The following is a 21,788-nucleotide window of genomic DNA, read 5'->3' on the forward strand; positions in this document are numbered from 1 at the left end:
GAAGGTATCAGTCAACACTCAGGAGCAAGAGATATAGGGGGTTCTGCACGGGCATAACCTGGTTTGGTTGTGGGCATCAACACAAGTACTGGGGTCCTGAACCCTATGCTATTTCCATGAAGGTGGAGGACTTGGAGCTTCCATCCATGGAGAAGTGATGGTTTCTGTCCTTGTGGGAGGGCCCCAAGTATTGTCTGGAGATGCATTTATGCTCCGTATGAAATTATGCCTCAGAAGGCGAGAAGCTGTCAGCATGGCATAGGTGTTGGCTGCGATGCTGAAGTTGCTAGCCCCAGTTTCAATAATGTCCTCTTCCCCGCCTTTCTATTTCTACCTGATCCCAGGAAATAGAGCTATCTATCTACATGATGGAGTGCTGGCCAAGGCAGACCTCAACCTCCATCTTGATGATGATTGTTTCCTCTAGGTCTGAAATGACCTGCATGGATTGCTCAAGCAAATGTAACTAGAACTGTGTGTCTCTGAACTTGTGGGTCTTGGAGGAAAACAATCAGCACACTCAACACCTGTTTGGAGTATGGCTGTCCTCTAGGCAGAAGATGCAATATCTATGTCAGTCAGTGAGGGGATGAAGCTATGGCCAGAGAGGCAGGGTATGAAAAATGGCTATTTAGATTCCATATTGGTGTGAAGCACCTCACACCTGCTGTACCAGGGGTGGGGTGGGAAGAGAGATGTCTTTTTTATTGGAATATCCAAATTAAAGAAAACAAGATAAAAAGGGTGAAGATCAATTCTCTTCACCAAACTAGTTGGGAAAAGGATGAGTTTGACATTCAGTGAATGTAGTGGGTTGGACACTCACTGGATTCAGCCCTGCTGCCACTGGCAGTAGTAGGGAACTGAGGGAGAACTGTGGCCGCACTGCCTTTTATGGCTTCACACAAGGAGGCACAGTGTGCATGCACAGCCCTGACAAACACTGCTATTCAAAAGAATCCAGTCTCATGAACACAGACCCCTACCTTGGGTTTACAATGACACACAAACCACAAATTTCTGTACCTCTCCCCTTGGAGTCATTTTGAAGGAGTTTTATTTAGTATTTTAAGATTTAAAATGTTCCAATTCTAATTACTATTAAAAATGTTAATGTATGCTTTAAAATTTTAGTGAGACCTTCAATACTGTACAGCAATGAGGAGAAATACAGTCTCAGAATACAAGAGTCAGAAGTCTCATTTGTCTAGTATATCCTGTTTAATTATCTTGCAATTTACAGAGATGTTTTGCAAATACAGCAAAACTAAAAATGGCTTTGAAATTAAACTGTTTTGTACTTACATTCCAATCAACTGTTGAAAAAAAAGGATGTCTCTTGATTTCTTCAACTCCATCTGAACCAGCTCCTGCAATTATAGGGAACAAAAGTGACTAAATTAAAACTAGCTTTGGTGTAAAAATCTCTATACAAAATTGCATTAAAAGTTAGTTACTTGGTTTCTTGGAAAATTGCATGGAATCACTTATTCATGGAATAGAGTTAGAGTTTCCAAGCAAGATATTTGACTGAGAACAGACTGGCATATAGCTAGCAGAATTCACACACATTGAAGAAAAACAATCACATTTAAAGGGAACCTGGAAAAAGGAAAAAAGTGGACTTGTGCCTTGTTTGCCTCTTCTGAATATATAAAGAAGCCCTACTCACAGGGCATCCTTACATCTAGAAGTTTACAAAGAATCAGGAGTACTTCCCTGCAAGTCACTAATTAATTTAATATTAAACCTCCAAACAAGTAATTAGAGACGATGCTTGGGGGAGTATAAAACAGCATTTTCTAATCTGCTTCCTGATTTTTTGTTTTTACTCCAGAATTACAGCCTTTTGGATAGTCTGATAAGCCACTGTTCCATGCACCTGTGGAGGGCTGCCGGCAAAAACAGGAAAATGGGACAGTATACTAAGCCACAGAAAGGCATATTGAGGGAGCTCAAATAAGAGAAAGGCTATTTTTTTCTGAATGATGGCTTGCTGACATTGTCAGACTAACAGTACGAGCTACACTGCTGAGGGAAGTCAGCACAATATGTGGTAAAACCGTTTGGTAAAACACTAAGGCTATGATGCACATCCTATTGAAACTGGCTGGAATACAGATTCAGTGCACAGAATCTTTGGGTGACTAAGAAAAGATCAACTGGTTCCAATTCCTGAAAATTCAATTTATTTGGTGTATCCGAGCAGTTGGCAAGAACCAATTCATATACTCCAAAGCTCCCCTTATAGACTGCATGGCAGCTGCTTAGGTGAACTGGAGCTCTGTAGAATGCTGCATCCAAAATCTAGGTGAATGACTGGTCCAAGAAAGTCATCTTCAGCCTACCTTCCTCTGTCATTTACTCAGGTGAGCCAAACCCAGAATAAACATACTTCAAACTTGAGAAAATATGATAAAATGAAGTCTGTTGAATAACCAAGAACTGATATGACTGTTCAATGAAGCTTCACTTAACAATTAAATTGTTCACAAGTTATGCTGTAGATGATTTTACTTCAAGATCCAGGTCAAAAAGAACCAACCAAAACAAGACCACATTACCTAATCTGTTTGATGGGTTCCTTTTAAACAACATCCTTAGAAGACTTTGCGCTTCAGGGCTAAGGAATTGTGGCATTCCAAGCTTTGCTCTGGAGAAAGAGAATGGAGAAATGATGACTTCAAAAAAGCATGTTTTGCTAAAAATGCTCTAGATGGACTCATTAAACCAAGGGTAAGAAACTCTGCAATCAGATCTGTCAATGTGTGTCACAAAGGCAGTGAAATTGTGTGAACGAGATTTCAAATTGAATATAAATATTAAAATAGCTTAGCTACCTGTTCAAGAAACTTGTAGAAAAAAAGCACATACTGTGGTATAGTGGTTTCAACAAATAGGCTGCTTCAAACTAAAGCTGCATAAAGCACTTAAAGTTGTGTATCCTTGAGGAGATCTAAGTCTATCCAAACATGCTGGTATATGACAAAAAGGAAGTATTCATCCTTTCCTATCAGAACCAACTTTTGAAGGCATTTGGAAATAGCCAAAACACCCCTGTAATCTACACACCCACACAACCCCACAAGTCACCTTTTTATTCCTCCACTCAGAAAAAGACTCAAGAATTAGATCATAAAGTCATTAGAGAAAGCCAGTGGGGTCAACTTCACGGAGATTATTTTGTAAGGACAAAAATTTAAAACAACTTAAGTGATTTGAACAACTTTTTTAATAATCAAAGTGTCTAGTTCTGCCTAGAAATTTCAAGCTGAATTGTAACATTATGTTATACATGCACATATTCATTATGCTACAAATCCTGAAATAGGTGGTGAATTAATCAATTTTCTGTATCAACGCTGCTATACATTAATCACAGACACTCCCTCCTGCCATGGAGTCAGGACTAAAACCCCTTTTCTTTAGCAGTCATCCCCCTCAGAAAGTCCCAGAAGTCTAACCATTTGATCTGCAGGATACCCCTCTTTGACTACTCACAAAAGCAATAAAGTCTTACTCCCTCAATTAAAGAGTGGCAAAAGAGTACAGTTAGGACTTGTTTATCAATCACCACCGTACACTTGTTCTACTCTTTTTACAACATGGATTAAACTATTTTATACAGAAAGTGTGTGTATACACACCTATGTACACAGAGAATAGCATACACACAATCTGTATACACTAGGTTGTTACTTTACTGCCCTATTTTTAATACTAACTTTACACACACACACACACACACACACACACAATTGTTATGGTTTTAAGCCTTGGAGATATTCTCCAGTATCTACATTATTTGTGATCAAATTCTTACTTTTGTGTTTGACATTTTATAACTTTACATCCTGAAAGTGAGCAAACTACAATACACAAGCTAAAGCATAATATCTATAGCTACATTTTCTGTTACTTTCAAAAAAACAAGTGTAATTTTATTAAAAAAGAAAAATACTTACTTTAGTATCATATTCATAGTTTCATTTCGATCTTTACCTTGAAATGGTAGTGTACCAGTAAGCATTTCAAACTGAAAAGAACAAATGTTTAATCAACATCAAGTGGTTAGTTATTTTAAAAGTACTTTTACAAGATTTTAATTAACATGGTATTCCACTTGTACTACACACACTAAGACCTGAGAAGTCTTCAGGGTGATTAGCAAATACATACTAATTTTAATTTTTAAAATATCCAAAAGTTAAACATTTTCTCTTTGAAGGCAATTTACATGACAATCAATATCAACTGTAGATGGGATAAAAAGATGATGTAGAACACCTTGGAGGGTTTTGCAGACTAATGGTGGTTCATGGACCATAATTTAAAAGCTACTTGAGGAGTCAAATGGAATTCTCCCTGAAGTCATGTACTGCTACACCACAAAAAAGTAGCCAAAAAATGTGTGTGCCTTTATTTTTCCTCCTCAGTACAAATGCTAATAGTGTAACGATTTACTGTCTGCAACAGCACAAATATTATTACTGGTGTATTCCACTTTTCCACGATGTTCATTGAACAGGCTTGTTGTTACAAACATTTTTTAAAGGAATGCTTTGCCAAACTCAGTTTTTTTGTTTTTTTTTTCTAATCTAAATACTAAGCAATGTGTCAAAGAAACATTCAAACTGAAGCCTAACAACAACCTAGGAAAGTGACTGAATAAAATTGTTCTGGACTGCTACAAAGTCACATATATGTCAACAATCCTTAGAGCAGGGATCGGCAACCTTTGGCACGCGGCTCTCCAGGGTAAGCACCCTGGTGGGCTGGGCCATTTTGTTGACCTGCCGCGTCTGCAGGTTCAGCCGATCATGGCTCCCATTGGCCACGGTTCGACGCTCCAGGCCAATGGGGGCGGTGGGAAGCAGCGGCCAGCACATCCCTCGGCCCGCGCTGCTTCCCGCAGCCCCCATTGGCAGTGGGAGCCGTGATCGGCCGAACCAGCAGACGCGGTAGGGAAACAAACCGGCCTGGCCTGCCAGGGTGCTTACCCTGGTGAGTCACGTGCCAAAGGTTGCCGATCCCTGCCTTAGAAGTATGCATTTCCTTAGAGGTCTAAACAAGTCAAGGTTCAACTTATTTCAAAACTATTGTTCCTTCAGTATAATCTAGTTACCAGCTTCTCCCAGGTCTTCCCCTTAACCTAAAGTCATCCTAATTCGGATTAGGCAAGTTTATTCTAAATAAATTTAACATTACTCTGTGAAGGCATGCAGAGTATTTGACTGCAAACAACATTATGCAATTAATCATACAGTACCATAAGAACACCAAATGACCACCAATCGGCACTCTGGTTGTGGCCTCGCCTGTTTACTACTTCAGGTGCCATGTATTCTACAGTACCACAGAAAGAGTAGGCCTTCTTTTCTTGATCTACTGATTCTTTGCTGAGTCCGAAGTCTACAACAACAGCATTACAAAGATATATCTAGTAAAGAACTTTAAAAACAGTATTTTATATAATAATTTTATATTTTGGATTCAAACAACCAAAGACTATTTATGAGTAAAGAAATGGTTATCCTAAAGCTTGCTGGAGAATGAAAGTTAAATAGTACATTACACAATCGATTGTACAGTGCCAGGAACATTTGAAAGTGAACTGAAAGTCTTAGCGACCATTACTGTTGCTTAGTACATCTGCAATTAAGTATTTAAAACTTTACATATTTAGAACCTTAAAATTATGAAAGGTTCTGCTTTTATTTTTCTTATTTGCTGAGACTTTGCTGCTTGTTTTATAGTATGGAAAAACTAGATTTAAGTAAGAATGTTTCATCCTAGAAAACACCAAGTACTAAGGCCATGTCTACACTTTCAAGCTTGCAGCGGCACAGCTGTACCAATACAGATGTGTTGCTGTAAGAGCCCTCGTGTAGTCACGTTATGTCGAGGAGAGAGAGCTCTCCAGATAACATAATGAAACCAGCCCAACGAGTGGTGGCAGTTATGTCAGTAGAAGAGTATCTCCCACCGACACAGCGCTGTGCATATGGACACTTATACCAGCAAAACTTACATCACTCAAAGGGGTGTTTTTTTCACATCACTGAGCGACAAAAGTCTTGCCGACATAACTGCTGGTGTAGACATGGCCTTAACTTACTGAAAACAGCTTATGTAAAAATCAGACTTAAGGTATTTCTATACTTAAAATGCTACAGCGGCACAGTTACACCACTGCAGTGTAGACGCGCCAGTGTAGACACTGCCTCCGCTGACAGGAGAGATTCTCCCATCAGCAAATAGGTAATCCACCTACCTGAGAGGCAGTAGCTAGGTCAAAAGAAGAATTCTTCTGTTGACCTACCACTGTCTACACCGGGGTTTACTACTCCAGATATACATAAACTAGCCAAAGTCAGACTTGTTTATATCAAGTACACCTCTCAGTTCTCCTTTCCATTGTAAGAAGGAAAACAGAATTTTGTAAGTGCTTGTTAATTCAAAAAGCTGCCTTACAAGCAGCTTCCAAATGCTGATGGGAAAGAAAAACCTCAACAAATTACAAGTTATTTTCCTTTGGACCCAAGTTGAAACTGAATTTAAGTATTGTGTAACCTGCAAAACAATATAATCTTGTAACCCTGATTTTCTCACTACCCCCCACCCTCCCGAACCCACTTTTCCATTAGTCCCTGCACCGTGAAAGCCCCAAATGGCTAAGGTGTTTAAATGTGGTCTGGAAGGAGCAGTTAATCTAAATTAAATCCTTCAATTTAGATTTTTGGCATTTCAAGAGAAGCAGAAAGCAAGAGAAAACCACTCAGAAGCTGAAGGAGTCCAAGAGAATGGTATCCAAAAATCAATATTATTGTATAGGGATTCAAATCCCTGATGTTGCCTAAGAGTCTAAAGCAAGTCTGAAACAAAAACACATCCTGTTGTGCTTTTAAATAATGAATATCCAGTAATTCAGTGATCTAAGCAAAGCCCAATTGGCTAAAAGTTCTATCAGAAAGAATAAAAGATTACAAGTAAAACTATTGTGTACATACATTGCACTAAATGGATGAGAGTTTAAATAATGAATTTCTTTTTAATCTTACAAGGTGGTTCTAATGGCTGTTAGTATTTATACAGCACAGCATATAGTGGAGTTTATGATATAATCAAAGTGGTAATTTTATTATAATTTTAATATGGTAATATAATTTAAGAATAAACTAGTTCACAACACTTTGAACGTATCCAAATGTTTATAATGCAAGTCTTGTTGGTTTTCTAAAAGAAAATAGCATAATTTTTTCTTGTAATACAGAATTTTTCTGCACCTTTATTTTTAAACTGATTAGACTATAATTTCTGAAATCACATTTTATATTTTTTTTAAAAAACATGTTGTCTGCACTAAATCTTTATCTTTCTTTTCTTAAAAGACCGAGTCAGCATATTGACATTTCAGCTTTGCTGAACCTCTACCTTGCTCAATCGCATTAGCTGTTGATCTTCAGATAAAGAGACATTTTATAATCAACCTTGCTATAACCTGAACAGTAGGTTATTTTGTTATTGATGAAGTGTCATCTGAATTTATTTACCTTGTTTATAAAAGACATTGAAAGCTATTTCATATTTAAAAATAATTTCTACAACCACTTTACCCACAGAAATTAATCTTTACAGGTTTTTGGTTTTAGGTTTAACACAAATACGATGGCTCCAATCCTGCCATCTAATCCACGTGGGCAGATTTCACTCATGTGGAGTCACACTAACTTCAATGGGATTCTGCACAGGCATAATAGTCTGCTAATGTAGATCAGATTGCACAATCTAGGACTATATCAGTTAATTTAAAAAACTGTTAAATTAAATACTGGTATATCAAGATTGTTATACAAGAAATTATATGGAACTCCACACTAAAATACCTAATTTCATTAAAATATTTAAGAGCTATACTATTAAATTTTACCTACCTGTTAACTTGATATGTCCTGCTTCATCAAGCAAAATGCTGAAAATTAAAATTCACATTCACCAATACACGTAACAGGAATATTTATATAAAACATTTTAAACATAGTAGCTAAAGACAGATCTGAACCAATCTCCCAATCTTTAATTTAATAACTCTGTACATTATATTTCAATCAATGCATATATTTAACTATTAAACCCAATACATATAGCTTATAAAAACATCTTTTACTCCATTTTTATATAATTATAGAGATGTATAATGAAAATGCAAAGAAACAATTAAACAAAATACGTGTAATAGTGGATAAAATAAATTTTACTTTACTTTTCTGGCTTCAGATCCCTGTATACGATCCCCAAGCTGTGTAGATGATCCAAAGCAAGGGCCAGTTCTGCGAGGTAGAATTTCACATCTTCCTCTGTAAACATAACCTAATAAGAACTGTATAGATTTACCTTCAGATCTTGTCAGTTTCTAATACTGCAATCTAAAAACAGACAGTTCTTCTGCTTCCCTAAATTCAAATATTTCTCATAACTACTACATTTCACAAATTCTCAGGAGACAATTTCACTTAATACAGGTGATATGCAAGAATAAACTATCGACTATGAAGTTTTCTGTAGATCTAACCCTGACATTATTTTATAGTGTTCCTCACAATCCAGCTCTTACAGAATTTAAAGTAAAAATAAATGTTATTGCAACTGTAAAATAGTATAGTTAAAGGAAAGTTAACTTTTGTATCTGACTTGCTGGTTTACCAGTGTTCATTCAGCCACAATGCCCTATACAGAGCATTTCCTATTCCTGTTTTTCCAGTTTAACATGTAGTTTGATATACTATTGCTTACAACAGTATAAAATATACAGGATGTGTAATTGTAACCTTAAAATTTTATATTCCCATTTTATAGTTTTCAATTGAGTGCTGTTAACACTATTAAGACTTTTTTATTATTATTAAGTTTCCTTCTAGAAAAGGAACTGCCTGTTCCTAAAGTTAAATTCATACTTCACTGAAGTGAATGAGGTTGAAGAGTGGATAGAATCTGCACATCATATACATGAACAGAGATGCATTCAAACCTTTTCTGCTCCCTTTTTTTGGAGGGAAGAGGGGAGGGGTTGAACATTTTGCTACAAGGTTGGGTTAAACAGCAACAGCACATCTTTACATTTTGATAGTTGTATTTTGTCAATGGGGAAAAAAACGAGATCCAGGAATTTTCTTCTTTAGTTTGCCTGCCTCTCTCCCTTATCACTATAGCTTTTCATGTAAAAGAGCTAAATATGATTTTTCCCCCAAATTAAATGTGGTAAAAGTCAACAAATTGCATTGTTTTATTTCTGAAATTAAAGCTGCAGTAAAAGTGCTTTATTGGATAGATATCAGCCATTTTCTGCATTGCAGTAGAAAAAGTCCCATACATTAGAATTTTAAAGACCAAATTAACACTTTAAATATCTCATCAACAGCTAAACATTCAAAAACAATTTCAGATATGCCTGATAATCCATGTGTGGGATGGTTTCAAGTGGCCCTAGGAACCGCCCCCCCCAATCAGCATGGGTCATTCACTTTCCATTGCCATGTGCTATTGCAATAGAAAACAGTTGTTTTTAAAACTATTGTGTTTTCTTTATAGAAAACATCTCAGGTGTCTTAATATACAAAATGAAATGTTTAAAAAAAATCATGGTACTTTAGAAACAAACAAACAATCTGAAGTTTGTTGAAAACCAAATATAAACTTGAATAATAAGTGACCTCCAAATTAGTGCTTATTTCTTTACTCCCAAAAGAGAGATTTATGCCTTTTTCAGATACCCAGCCAATATTTTTACAGCCAGATTTGCACCCTTCATTTAAGTATCTATTTTTGAAGATCAGTAAATTCTAGCTGCACTATCACAACAAGACCTGAAGTCATTTCCTGTTATACTGAGATTTCTTAAGGGAGACATCTTAGATCAAATGGAAGTAGAGATTGACCACTTTCCTGCTTTATGCCTCATTAATTCTTAACAGGTCTGCTGACTACTAGAAATAGACAACTCTCTCAATATTTTCATAGCACAGCCTCAGGATATTTATGTTGAGTTTAGTTGTGAAATACTGAGAGATCAATATTGCAAGCTAATAAAAGGAGTTCAATGTAATTTTATGGCATATACTAGGTAAGCTCACTTAGTTCCCTGCCCCTTCCCCAATATGTAGCGTGACTTTAGGAAACAGATGCACTGAGAAAATCCAGCTAATTGGTTCTTAAAGATTAAAGATAATAATTGGAAACTACTACCGACAATCTATTTCACATCAAAGTCAGTCAGCCGGCTACTTTGCCCAATTTTAGACAATGTCCTCCGTTAGACATTATCAAAAGGAATGTCTTGAAATCATATGGAAGCAGATTTAAAATCTTGACTTGTGAAATTTATGAAGCACTAAAAACTCTCATTATGAAGATATTTTCAAAAGTTTAATTCAACACCTAGAATTTTTACAGAAAAGTTTTGAAAAACAGATTTCTTAGCTTGAAATATTACAAATATCATCATAGTCCGCATGCAATTTCACAGACTGAGATTTAAAGACATGTCATCAGAGCAGCACAATTAACATCTCTCCCCAAACAAACAATAGTGAGCTGTCAATCAAGGTTGTGATTTCTCCAAAATTTAAAAAAGTATTTTACCTAGGAAAAAAATATTCCAGATTCAAGAAACTAAACACTAAAATGATTCAACAGACTCTCAGGGGCAGCAAAACTGACATCAGGCTCTAATCACGCCTCTGTTCTTTATTATATAAACCTGATTTACCTCAATTAGGTCTCTGTGCAACAAGACCATTTTTAGATTAGAGAATTTGGTATGGGGAGGTACAGAAAAGAAATTTTAGACTAATTATCAATAAAAATCTGACACTGATGTTTCTTAAGCTATGGAACATTGTCCCAAGGGATGGAAATATAAATAAAAAATGAAAGTTCAACTGAGCTCCTAAAAACGAATGGGTCAAGAATTAGAGAAAAAGGCATAAGGAACAACCCCATATTGGTAGGGGGTTAGACAAAGATGATATTTTCCAGCTCTAATTTCTGTGCTTCTTTGAAAAAAATTTTACTATTGTATTCAGTTAAAATGTAGGTACTTACCTCTTTGGATAATCGTGTGAATACATCTCCTCCCCTGAGAAAATCCAATATTAAATATAGCTTTCCTTCGGTCTGAAAGGCTGATTTTAAAACATCACAAAACTTAATGGACAGTTTTATATGACAATGGTGAAATTAGACAATACTCAGGCACTCTATAATACTTTTTTATGACTTATTTTAGTGTAATAGAGCACAGTTACTTCTGAACTAAGGTAATTCAATTAGGCATGACAGTTTCATATGAACTACTGAAATTTGTGAACAAATCTGAATAATTAACACCACATGAATGCTGCACCAAGATGTACTATATTCATTTATTTGAGAAATGTAATTTAGTTTTATTAATTTTGTTAATACTTTGTGCAGGGAAGTTTGAAAAAGGTAACCATTACTAATATACTGCAAAGTCTTCGTGACAAGAGATCTCACTACAGCACTGCCGCTCTACTACATCTTTGCTAAGCACGGGGGGACCCCCAATATTTGTACAATAATTATGTTTTTAATTATTGATATGGGAATTAATGAGGTTCTACTATAATAAAATTTGCCCACAAGTTGTTTAGGACCTAACATAACAATTTGAAAAATTAAGAGATTAGGAATTCAAACAAGTCACCCATGCACGACCACACCCACTGGTGTGCCAGTCTCAGTTTTTATATTGGATGAATGTTATTGTACCTAAATTATTGCAAAGTATTGGTTTTAAAAATGGAAAAGAAAAAAATCTGTGGGACATTTTGCAAAATTTGTAGAAAGTCTTTGGGGATCTTAATACTAGTACATGCATTCAAAAATTATTAAAGTATTATATGGCTGTGATGGGGTGTTGTATTCCTCATACTGGCTCTGAGAAGGTTGAATTAGGCCAGGCAGACCCAACCAACCAATTAATCACCAAGTCATGAAGAGGAGGCTGTGGTTCCTGGAGTAAGAGGGGCCTGCAAGGTGAGAAAGGATGACTGATAGGGACACCGCCAGAGGAGGGCAGAGCTAATCCCCAAGACTGCCATGAGGAGGAGCCACTAGCAGTAAGTGGACCCCGTGGCAATGCCATAAGATTGAAAAATAAACAAGGGATCAGATTCTGTGTGACTTGCTCATATATACGTGCAGTGAATGGGAGAAGCACAAGAAGCCTCTTACTCCAACCCCTTGCACTGCCCATTAAAAGTCAAGTAATTACATTTTAAACTTAGTGATACATTTTAACGTACTCTTTAGCCTCTTGGGAAAAGCACTATCCTGATCTGAACTACATTGGAACAGATAAGCACGTACATATGAGAAATATTTCCCTAAGAGGTTTGCAATTCACCTCAAGATGTGTTCAAATCTTACAGAAGAAAACTCAGAGACAAAAGGCCTAAATGACAAGCCTCTACACCATGCATAGGCTGTCAATACAGAATGGACTGGGCAGATACTTTGACACAGAGTGAGATGTAGACCATAATAGTGAAAGCTGAAATATGCTCGGTAATTATAAAAGGAATGTTTACATAAGTGAGATATATTCAAACCTATCAAGGCAGGAATACTGGTTTTGTTAAATTCTGCAGAGGTTAATGCTTCAGAAAGGCTGGATTGATGTTTATCTGTTAATGTCACTTTTTTCCAGCAAATGTGTTTTCCTTATTGTCCTTAGTTACATATTGGAAGGTAGAAATTCTAGTCATCTATGCCTAGCTTTCACATTATCTGTATCTGTTTACAATAACTGTTAACAAAAGTAAGGCAGAATAAGATTACATTTGACGTGCTTAATGAAAGCTAGGTTTTAGAGCAAATGCACTCCAACTATTAAGAAAGAGATGACTAATGCCCTTAACAGCTAATCCTGCCAAAAATATATAGGCAACAGAACAAAAATACCAACCATAGTGCAGTTTGACGATAAATGGATGATTTACTTCTACTAATATATCTCTCTCCATCTTTGTACGAACTCTATCCCGTACTGAAAAAAAGCAGAATAGTAATAAAGAATTCTCTATTTCAGTAAGGTGAAGGTAGGATGGGAAGGAGTAAATAGTAAATTCTAAATTTCCAGAAAAATATAAAATAATCTTTATTTACCCTTTAAATCATTTATTTTTATTTTGAGAGATTACACTATCCCCTCCTACCTCTATATATTTTAGTCTTTCTAAATTCCGCAACAAATCCAGCTATATTTTGTGATCTAGCAAGTTTCTTTTCAAAAATTGTAAAAAAACTGGGGAAGGTTGGATAGGGTGTGTTTTTTTTGTTTGTTTTTTTTTTTTTTAAGGCGGTGGGGGAAGAGGGCTTCAGCTAACTTCAACTTCTGGATTCTGCTCCTGTGAATATGTATTGTCTATTAAGATCATATTTTGGATTTTCTACCAGTAACACTTCATGCCCAAATGTAACCCATAGTGGAGTAGAGTCCAGTGAAGTGTCTTCTAAAGACAGAAATACCTTATAATTTGGTTTACTTTGCTTTCCACAATAAAGAAGGGTTGACTCAAAACTTGACAAATGAACAGTTTTGACCAAATGAGAACCATGGAAAATACAGGAAAAATACAGGAAAACTATTGCTCTAATTCTCTTGCTGTAATAAAAAAATGCTAAATGGACTTACAGAAGGTTAATATAAAAAAAAAATTGAAGTAATCTGGACAGGTTTGAAATAATTCTTAAGGCATGGCCTCAGAAAGGTTAATAAAAAACTGATGTCAAAGAAAGGATTATGACTTCACTGAAGGAACAGCTTGTTTAAGACAGAAGGCTATTTAATACAAAAATATTTACAATACTGGCTTCAACACAGGAAACAACAAAAGTATTTTCCAAGACCATTATAAAGAAAGCACACTTACCTTTTAGAGAAGCTTTTTTCAATACTTTCATTGCATAAAGCTGCCCAGCATCAGGACCAATTATTTTCCTCACAAGAAATACCTGACCCAAAAAATATTTAATATTTCAAATTATTGAAAAAATTGTTATATATAACATTGATCTAGTTTGAACAATAAGTTATTACATCATGGTTTTAGTATGAGGAAAAGAGAACAGACTATGCACCAAATCATAGCCTCCATAGGAAAAAACTAAGATGATGGGAGGGGGAAAAGAGAAAATCAGCAGGTTTTCACAGTACACCATCTTTTTGAGAAAGCAATTATTAAATCCAATAAGGGACAATGGGATCTTCTTTTGGTTGGGTGTAGGAAGGACCACTAGATACTAGAACACGCCTGTGCATGCAGAGCAACAAAAGTAATTGCACCCTCACCTCCCCAAGTAACCGGATTGCAGGTGGTAGAAACCCCCAATGTTCCTGAAGTAGATATAGACCTGTGCTCTCGGCACTTGTCAGTTTTTCTACAGAGATCAGCTTAAATTAATGCTTACAGAATGAATATTAACTTACATGCCATGTACCTGCATATTTTACACTAGTGTATTAGGAAAGGGCAGCATGTGAAACAGGTGTCCCTAGCTCTGTCTCCTTCCCTACAAATGCTATATAACCTCAAATAAATAGGGCTTCACATAAAGGTCTCTGAATCTGGTGTGTGAAAAGAAGGGAGTGGGGAAATACACCATTTAAGATCAAGGCTTTGCCACCACCTTGGAGGGTGGGTGTGGGGGAGAGGGGAGTGGGACAAGTACAGAAGTTTTACTACCATTTTGCCCCTCAGTGTGCTTAGATTTGGAGAGTATGATCTTGCAGAGTAACAAATGTGATTAGAAAAATCACGTGCTATGGATTATGTGCATTTCCATTATCCAAACGTCTAATGACTACGAGCTCTTCTAGCATAACTACTGAATTACCATTTCTAATACATTTCAATGAGCAAACATTTACTATATTATCATAACATTAAAGTCCAAACATAGGTTTAAGAGTATGCTAACAAAAATCTGAGACTCAAAAGTCTTTTCATTCTTATATTCTGTCCAGATTTTCAACACTAGAAACAAAAAAATTTATCACTCTCTTTATGGTTTTAACTAGAAGTGGTTAAATAAACGTATAATTAATCTAGTAAATAAAATCTTTTCCATTCCAAGATTCAAGATCCTTCTTCATCCCTTTCTATTGATTGAACTTCTTCCAACCCTGATATTCTATGATTCTATTCTAGAGTTTTTGGTTTTTTAACTCCAGAACAGAAGTGGTACATGGACTTTAAACCAGATTTGAAGAAAAAAATGGTTTGCAAAGGAATTAAATTGTTAATCCTAAAATGTGGCTAGCTACTTTAATTTTTAATTTATGCATTTCCAATTTTGTAGTGTTCATTTACTGCCCCAGACATCTGATATTTCATTTTCCGCAAGGAATGGGACAGGATAAAAGTAGGTTTCATAGTAAAAGAAAACGCCAAACCCAATTTATCATTAGAAATGTAACACCACCAAACATTCAGTTAAGATGTTTTTACTTAATATTCTTTGTTTCAAATCACTTCAGATAAATACAGTACAATAAAAAGCATAAAAACAAAATAAAACACATTTCATGGGTTGAAAAAAAGATGTGAAGTTTCTCTCGCTATATATCTACAAATGCCTAATGAGAGGTTTGGTATTCTTTCCTCCGGTTATAGCTGTTTACCAGTAAATACAAGTGTTCGCCTCTGAACAGCACAAGGAATTTTTTTAAAAATTCATATGAAATGACTGCATTTTAGAGCAGGAAAAAAAATTTCCTAAAGACTTCCACACTAGCCCTTGCTGTTGTTGGAAGTCAGAGAACACTACTGCAGTATTTTGATAATTTTTTTCTATTAGACTAATGTAGGCAATACACCTACACAATTGCCAACAAAATCATAGTGGTTAAAATTAAAAAAGACCCCATGCTTAAATAAAAAAAGAAAGAAAAAAAAACCAAATAGAGGGGAAGTGCAACATAGCAGTCTTCCTCCCACTTCAGTCTTAGAAAAGTATCTGCAAATAACGAATGAAATCTCCAGAAGCTGGAGATTCATCTGGCTAGACATTGAAAACTGTTTACTTATCAGAATGCCCAGAGGCTGCAAAAAAAAAAAAAAAAAAAAAAAAAAAAAATCAAATCCCTTGCTCTAATCAGCTACATACATCCAACCACTGCCTTACTTTGCCCCTCCACCCACTAAACCCTATAAGCCTCCAAGTTGACCTAGCTGCAGAGTCCAACAGTCTCTGTTAACCACTCTGGATGCTCCATTCAAGTTTTCTTCAGAAAGCCAACAATGTATATGCATTTGGATTCCTATCCATATTATTGTGGTGCTTTAATAGCTTAACTGTTCATCCAAAGCTTTCATGTATCTAAGTAGTGATGAGCAAATGCACATCAAATAATCTATTCATTATGTAAATGGAAGATTGCAAAGATTCAGGAGAACTAGAGTCTTTTGATTTCACAAAGCCATCTGAGAAATAGGTCCTCCCCGTCTCACTTCCCCCTCAATCACCTACTTCATTTTCCATTCTTCTCCCTACCATGGGTCTACTGGCAAAGAACCCCCACCTGAAAGGTGGCATAGAATGCTTGGAAGGAGTACATGCAGTATGTGCTGCAGCAGCAGAGATTAGGCCTGTCTCCCCCTGCTGCTTCTTCCAGCTCCCTACCTCCTTACAGCCACTGCCAGAAAGGGCTGGTCTACACTGGGGGGGGAGGTCTATGTAAGATACGCAACTTCAGCAACGGGAATAGCGTAGCTGAAGTCGACGTATCTTATTTCGACTTACCTCGGGTCCTCACAGAACGGGATCGACAGCCGCGGCTCCCCCGTCGACTCCGCTACCACCGCTCACCCTGGCGGAGTTCCGGAGTCGACGGGAGTGCGTTTGGGGATCGCTATATCGCGTCTAGATGAATGCGATATATCGATCCGCGACAGATCGATTACTACCCGCTGATTCGGCGGGTAGTCTGGACGTACCCAAAGAGTGAAGGAGACAGTTTTGGGAGACATGAGGTCACATACAGGTGACAGCTGATAGACAGAATGAAGACACCACAAAGAGGGGGAAGAAATAAAAGAAGGGAAATAGAAGGAAAGAAAATGGAGATGGTGAGGATGAAGAGAGTGGGGGAGAGAAAACAATGAACCACAGAACAAAAAAAGAGAGACCTAATCAGAAGAAAACTGAGAGGATAGAGGAAAATATTGATATGTAAGTACACCTCTACCTCGATATAACGCTGTCCTCGGGAGCCAAAAAATCTTACCGTGTTATAGGTGAAACCGCGTTATATCGAACCTGCTTTGATCCACCGAAGTGCGCAGCCCCGCCCCCCCGGAACACTGCTTTACCACGTTATATCCAAATTCGTGTTATATCAGGTCGCATTATATCGGGGTAGAGGTGTAGTACTGAACATTAGGGAATATTAATCTGAGTGAAACAATAAAACCTAAAGACCACTGAAGGAAAGAAAGACATCACAATATGGACAGGGAGAGTGAAAGAAAAGTTATATGTTACTTTATTTTATAGAAAGACTGCTTTATTCAATCCTTTAATCTATGATTTCATGGTGGTTTGGCTGTTTCCAATAATACAAGATTAGAAGTTCTCACAGATTTTGGCTGCAGAGGCTAACAACACTTCTCTGTAATTTTAACCCAGAAATTGACAGATGTAGAGTAAGAGCTTCTCACACCCAATCCATGCCTCTTACAGCTTCACTTCCCACCCTACAACAGGTCCCATCGCTGAATTAACTGTTCATTCACCCACTGAAACTTCATCCTTAAATCAACACTGGGCACATCCTTATCATGTGTGCATCAGAGTCCAAAATATGATTAAAAACTGCCAGGAATTTGAGGATAGAGAGACTTCATATCATAGGCATAACACTGAACTAACAACTCAACCAAATTAATGACTTTATGGTTATTTGCCCGTGGAACTAGTCCATTTTAATTTTCCCAAGTCAAATGAGATATACTCTAAATAGTTTTCTGCATTGCCAAGTTTCTCATGCAGTGCTTATAACTAACACATGAGAACATCTGAAAAAAGTTTTAATTCTTAGTTTTACATTTTTAATGCGAGTGCAACAGAAGTAAGTTTAACTTCAAAAATATTATTTTAAAAGCAGTTCTATATCTTTATATTTATTTTTCAATTAAATCAGGTACAAAGTTTTAAGGTCTTGAAGCTCTATTTGGATAAGAATTCAAATCTGCCTTTTGAAAAAGTGACCTCACCCAGTCATCACTGAAGGAGAACAACTAGAGCCTGGGGTTTTTCACAAAATGTAAAACACAGTATCAAAACAATTAAAATGAAAAACTCACCCCAAAGCAGTGGCCCCTGAGTCTCCTGTCCCACAAGGTTGGGCCCAGCTCCCTGTTCCAGCCATTGCAACCTGGCACAGGGGACTGGAGCACCACTGAAGTTTGGCCCATCCGCGCCCCGCCACCCCCCCCCCATTATGACTCCCAGACAGGGCCTCCAGGGGCAGGACCCCACTGTGCCCTCCCCTCCCCGGCTTCCCACATACCCCTGAAGGCAGAACCAGACCCCCAGGTGAAGGGAATATGGATACAACCAAATAACAAAAAACTCGCCAAAATAAAAAGAATTTCCCAGAACTCCAAATATAACCTTGGTGGTTAAGCAACAATCAGTACTGAATCCTGTCAGATGCCTCATCACTCTGTAAGCCCATGGACAGTGATCAGAAAAGCCTTGTATCAATTTCTGAGGGCCAATATATCCATATTCCTTTCTTACACAGGCCTGGCAGCAGTTGTATATGTATTTGTCACCTTAGGACTTGATTACTTCAACTTAATGCGCATAAAGTTGCTCAAAGGCTTAGGAAGGCACTTGGTAGTAGCTATTTACTGAGAGCTAGAGAAGTAGACTTCTGTCAGAGTAACTTGGGTGGCTTCAATAGTCCCTCACTGATGAGCACTGCAAGACATCCAGGCATGGAGGTGTGTAGGAGGTCTAAGAGCTCGTGCAACTTCCCCTGAACAACTTCCACCAGAATCTCAAAAGGTACCTGTCATTCTGCATAGCAAATCCTAGAACATTTTGAAGTCATCTGGCTGTAAGGTAGATATTTCAGGTACCACCCCTCATCAAAAGGTGGCAACAAGACAGGTGCTGGGTTGGAACAGTCCTCCACCTGTAAGTCCTCATCAGAGCCCGGATCATCCCACACAGTCAACAAAACTGCAGCATGAGCTGACAGTGGATGGTGGGGAAGGGGATCTAGTGGTATGTCTACACTACCCGCCAGATTGGCGGGCAGCGATCGATCCAGCGGGGGTCGATTTATCATGTCTAGTCTAGATGTGATAATTCGATCTCCAAGTGCTCTCCCGTCGACTCCTGTACTCCACCGCCGCGAGAGGCGCAGGTGGAGTCGACGGGGGAGCGCAGTAGTCAACTCACCATGGTAAGTCGATCCAAGTGCGTCGACTTCAGCTATGTTATTCACGTAGCTGAAGTTGCGTAACTTAGATCGATTTCCCCCCCCCCAGTGTAGACCAGGGCTAGCTCTGGACTGGATTGGGGTGCAGAAGCTGGTCTTCTGGCTTGTAATTTCCATAGTGCTCAGTAAGGCCACAGGTTCTAGTAATTATAGGGAGGAGGAGGCCATGAGGTGGCAACCAAGGGATAGTATCAATGGGATAATTAAAAAAATAAGTCCTAGACTCCCACTCAGATGTAAGGGTTTCAATACCTAGAACACAGAGAATGTACTGGAGACTCCTCATTGCTATTATCTGAGCCTGAGGAAGAGAAGCAGTACTCCTCTTGGGGGGTTGGAGCTTGAGTAGCTGGGAGCACACACAGGCTGTGCTCTGTACTAAGCTTGGGGTGTCCGACCATACCTTCAGTACCAAAGAGGCAATAAAGTAAGGCTATGATTTTGTCACAGAGGTCACAAACTCACGGATTTTGTGACTTTCAAAGACCTCCGTGACTTCAGCCCTTAGGGGTACCCCTGCCACCCTCAGACTATGCGGGCAACAGGAGGAGCCCCGCCACCTATGGCCCCGGGGGAGTCCCACAGCTCTGAGCCACCGTGGATGGGCAGCGTGGAGCTCTGAGAGCTGGCCCCACAGCTGCCCAGCGGTTTCCCATTTTGTCATGGATATTTTTAGTAAAAGTCAGGGACAGGTCTTTATTGCCTGTGACCTGTCTTTGTCATGGATCTTTTTAGTAAAAGTCACAATCTTCACCTTAGCCACAAGATCCCTTGATATCGCACAGGTTTCAGTACCAAGTACATTAGTGCTGCAGCTAGGCAAATGTAAGATGCTGGTACCAGAGATACCAGTAACAGGGGGTTCAGTGCAAGGGGTTGGTACCTGGTAATTTCTGACTCAGTGAAGAAACTGGTCCTAGTGTTCTGTGACTGATGCCTGAGTGGGCACCACAGGGTCTCTTCTTGGGCCTTGAACTACTCTTCTCGGACCTTGAACTACTCTTCTCAAATGTAATTCACGGGTATTTCTAGTTTCTTAAGGTAGGACCCAGTGATGGAGGTCTAGACCTCTTCCCCTTACAGATTCAGGCCTCCTTCCTCCCCCTAACCTCTGAGGTTTTAGCAGCTGTACAGGATGATTCTTTACAAGTGCCTGTCTCAGATATGTAAGCCTAAGAGCCAGTGGGAGCACTTTGAGGAGGAATAGTCAAGATTTTCACCCCCAGCCACTTCAGGATCTGAAGAGGAGCACAATGACCTATCCAGGCGAACCAATTCTAAGCAAGACTCTTTCGACTTTTGAGTTCTCTGAGAATGATTTACAAATGGCACTTCTGTCTTGTATGTACCCCTCACCACGTCACAATAAGCATCTCATACATCCATCAGAAAGAGTAATCTTTAAAGCCTGGAGATGTGCGTTGTCATAATGACGGGATCCCAGTACCAGGAAGTCTCACAGGCAAAGAAAAGGGCTGTTTCTTATAGTAAGAAAGGAAACAAGTAAAAAAAATAGCTCAACGAATCCTCTCTATTTACAATGCAATGGATAGATCAAAGTGAGGGATAAACTCACTGCTGGTTCCAACTCATATCCACAGTAGGGACAAGGAACTAAGAGTCAGCCCACCCTTCACGCTCTCAGATGGAAGGCACAAGGACACTCAGGCGGCAGGCGCAGCCCAAAACACTGCTGGCCAAATGAATCCGAACTCAAGTGCATGGGGTGCAGATGCTCAGATATTGCAATGTGGACAAATTCACATTTTTGGTCAAGGAGTGTTTGCAACAAAAATCTTTTCAGCAGTGAAATGTTTCATGGTATTGTTCTAACAGAGTCAATTTAGAACTTTGGCCACACTCCTGGTTTAAATATTGCGTATAGTAAAAAGTTAAGACCACACAACATCCAACCAGATGAAAGCTCATGTATACTGATGTAATACCTAACAAGCAAGTTAAGGACATATCCCGGCAAAGGACTAAAGTCAACATGTCAACCCCCCATAGCATCCCCATTTAAGGCTGAAACATGTTTCTCTGGTCCATGCTGTATTCTATTAATAGTTCTTTCTAAACTCTAATCAAAACCCGCTTTTTCAATCTACTGTTTAATGCCATTACCTTCCTCTAAGCCCCACAGACAGGTGGGTATCACATACATTGAATAAAAAACATTTAAAAGGTGGGCGAGACGGACTTAAGAGAAAAAAGTTGGCTAAACAACAATTCAGGGGGTATATATGGCAGG

At 38.2% G+C, this 21,788-nt stretch overlaps 1 protein-coding gene across 1 annotated transcript in view; it reads right to left on the bottom strand.

Annotated features, from left to right (window-relative positions):
* The window catches only part of LOC117882584 (ribosomal protein S6 kinase alpha-6), an 81,600-nt gene that overhangs the window by 35,436 nt on the left and 24,376 nt on the right, over nucleotides 1-21,788 (bottom strand). The window contains exons 4-12 of the mRNA XM_034781063.1: nucleotides 13,956-14,037; nucleotides 12,989-13,069; nucleotides 11,101-11,180; nucleotides 8,264-8,370; nucleotides 7,935-7,972; nucleotides 5,270-5,412; nucleotides 3,966-4,036; nucleotides 2,565-2,653; nucleotides 1,306-1,370 (exon numbers count right to left, since the gene is read on the bottom strand). Coding sequence (XP_034636954.1) covers nucleotides 1,306-1,370; nucleotides 2,565-2,653; nucleotides 3,966-4,036; nucleotides 5,270-5,412; nucleotides 7,935-7,972; nucleotides 8,264-8,370; nucleotides 11,101-11,180; nucleotides 12,989-13,069; nucleotides 13,956-14,037 — 756 coding nt within the window. The remainder of the gene's footprint in view (nucleotides 1-1,305; nucleotides 1,371-2,564; nucleotides 2,654-3,965; nucleotides 4,037-5,269; nucleotides 5,413-7,934; nucleotides 7,973-8,263; nucleotides 8,371-11,100; nucleotides 11,181-12,988; nucleotides 13,070-13,955; nucleotides 14,038-21,788) is intronic.

This window comes from Trachemys scripta, chromosome 9, assembly GCF_013100865.1.
Source record: "Trachemys scripta elegans isolate TJP31775 chromosome 9, CAS_Tse_1.0, whole genome shotgun sequence".
Classification (NCBI taxonomy): domain Eukaryota; kingdom Metazoa; phylum Chordata; order Testudines; family Emydidae; genus Trachemys; species Trachemys scripta.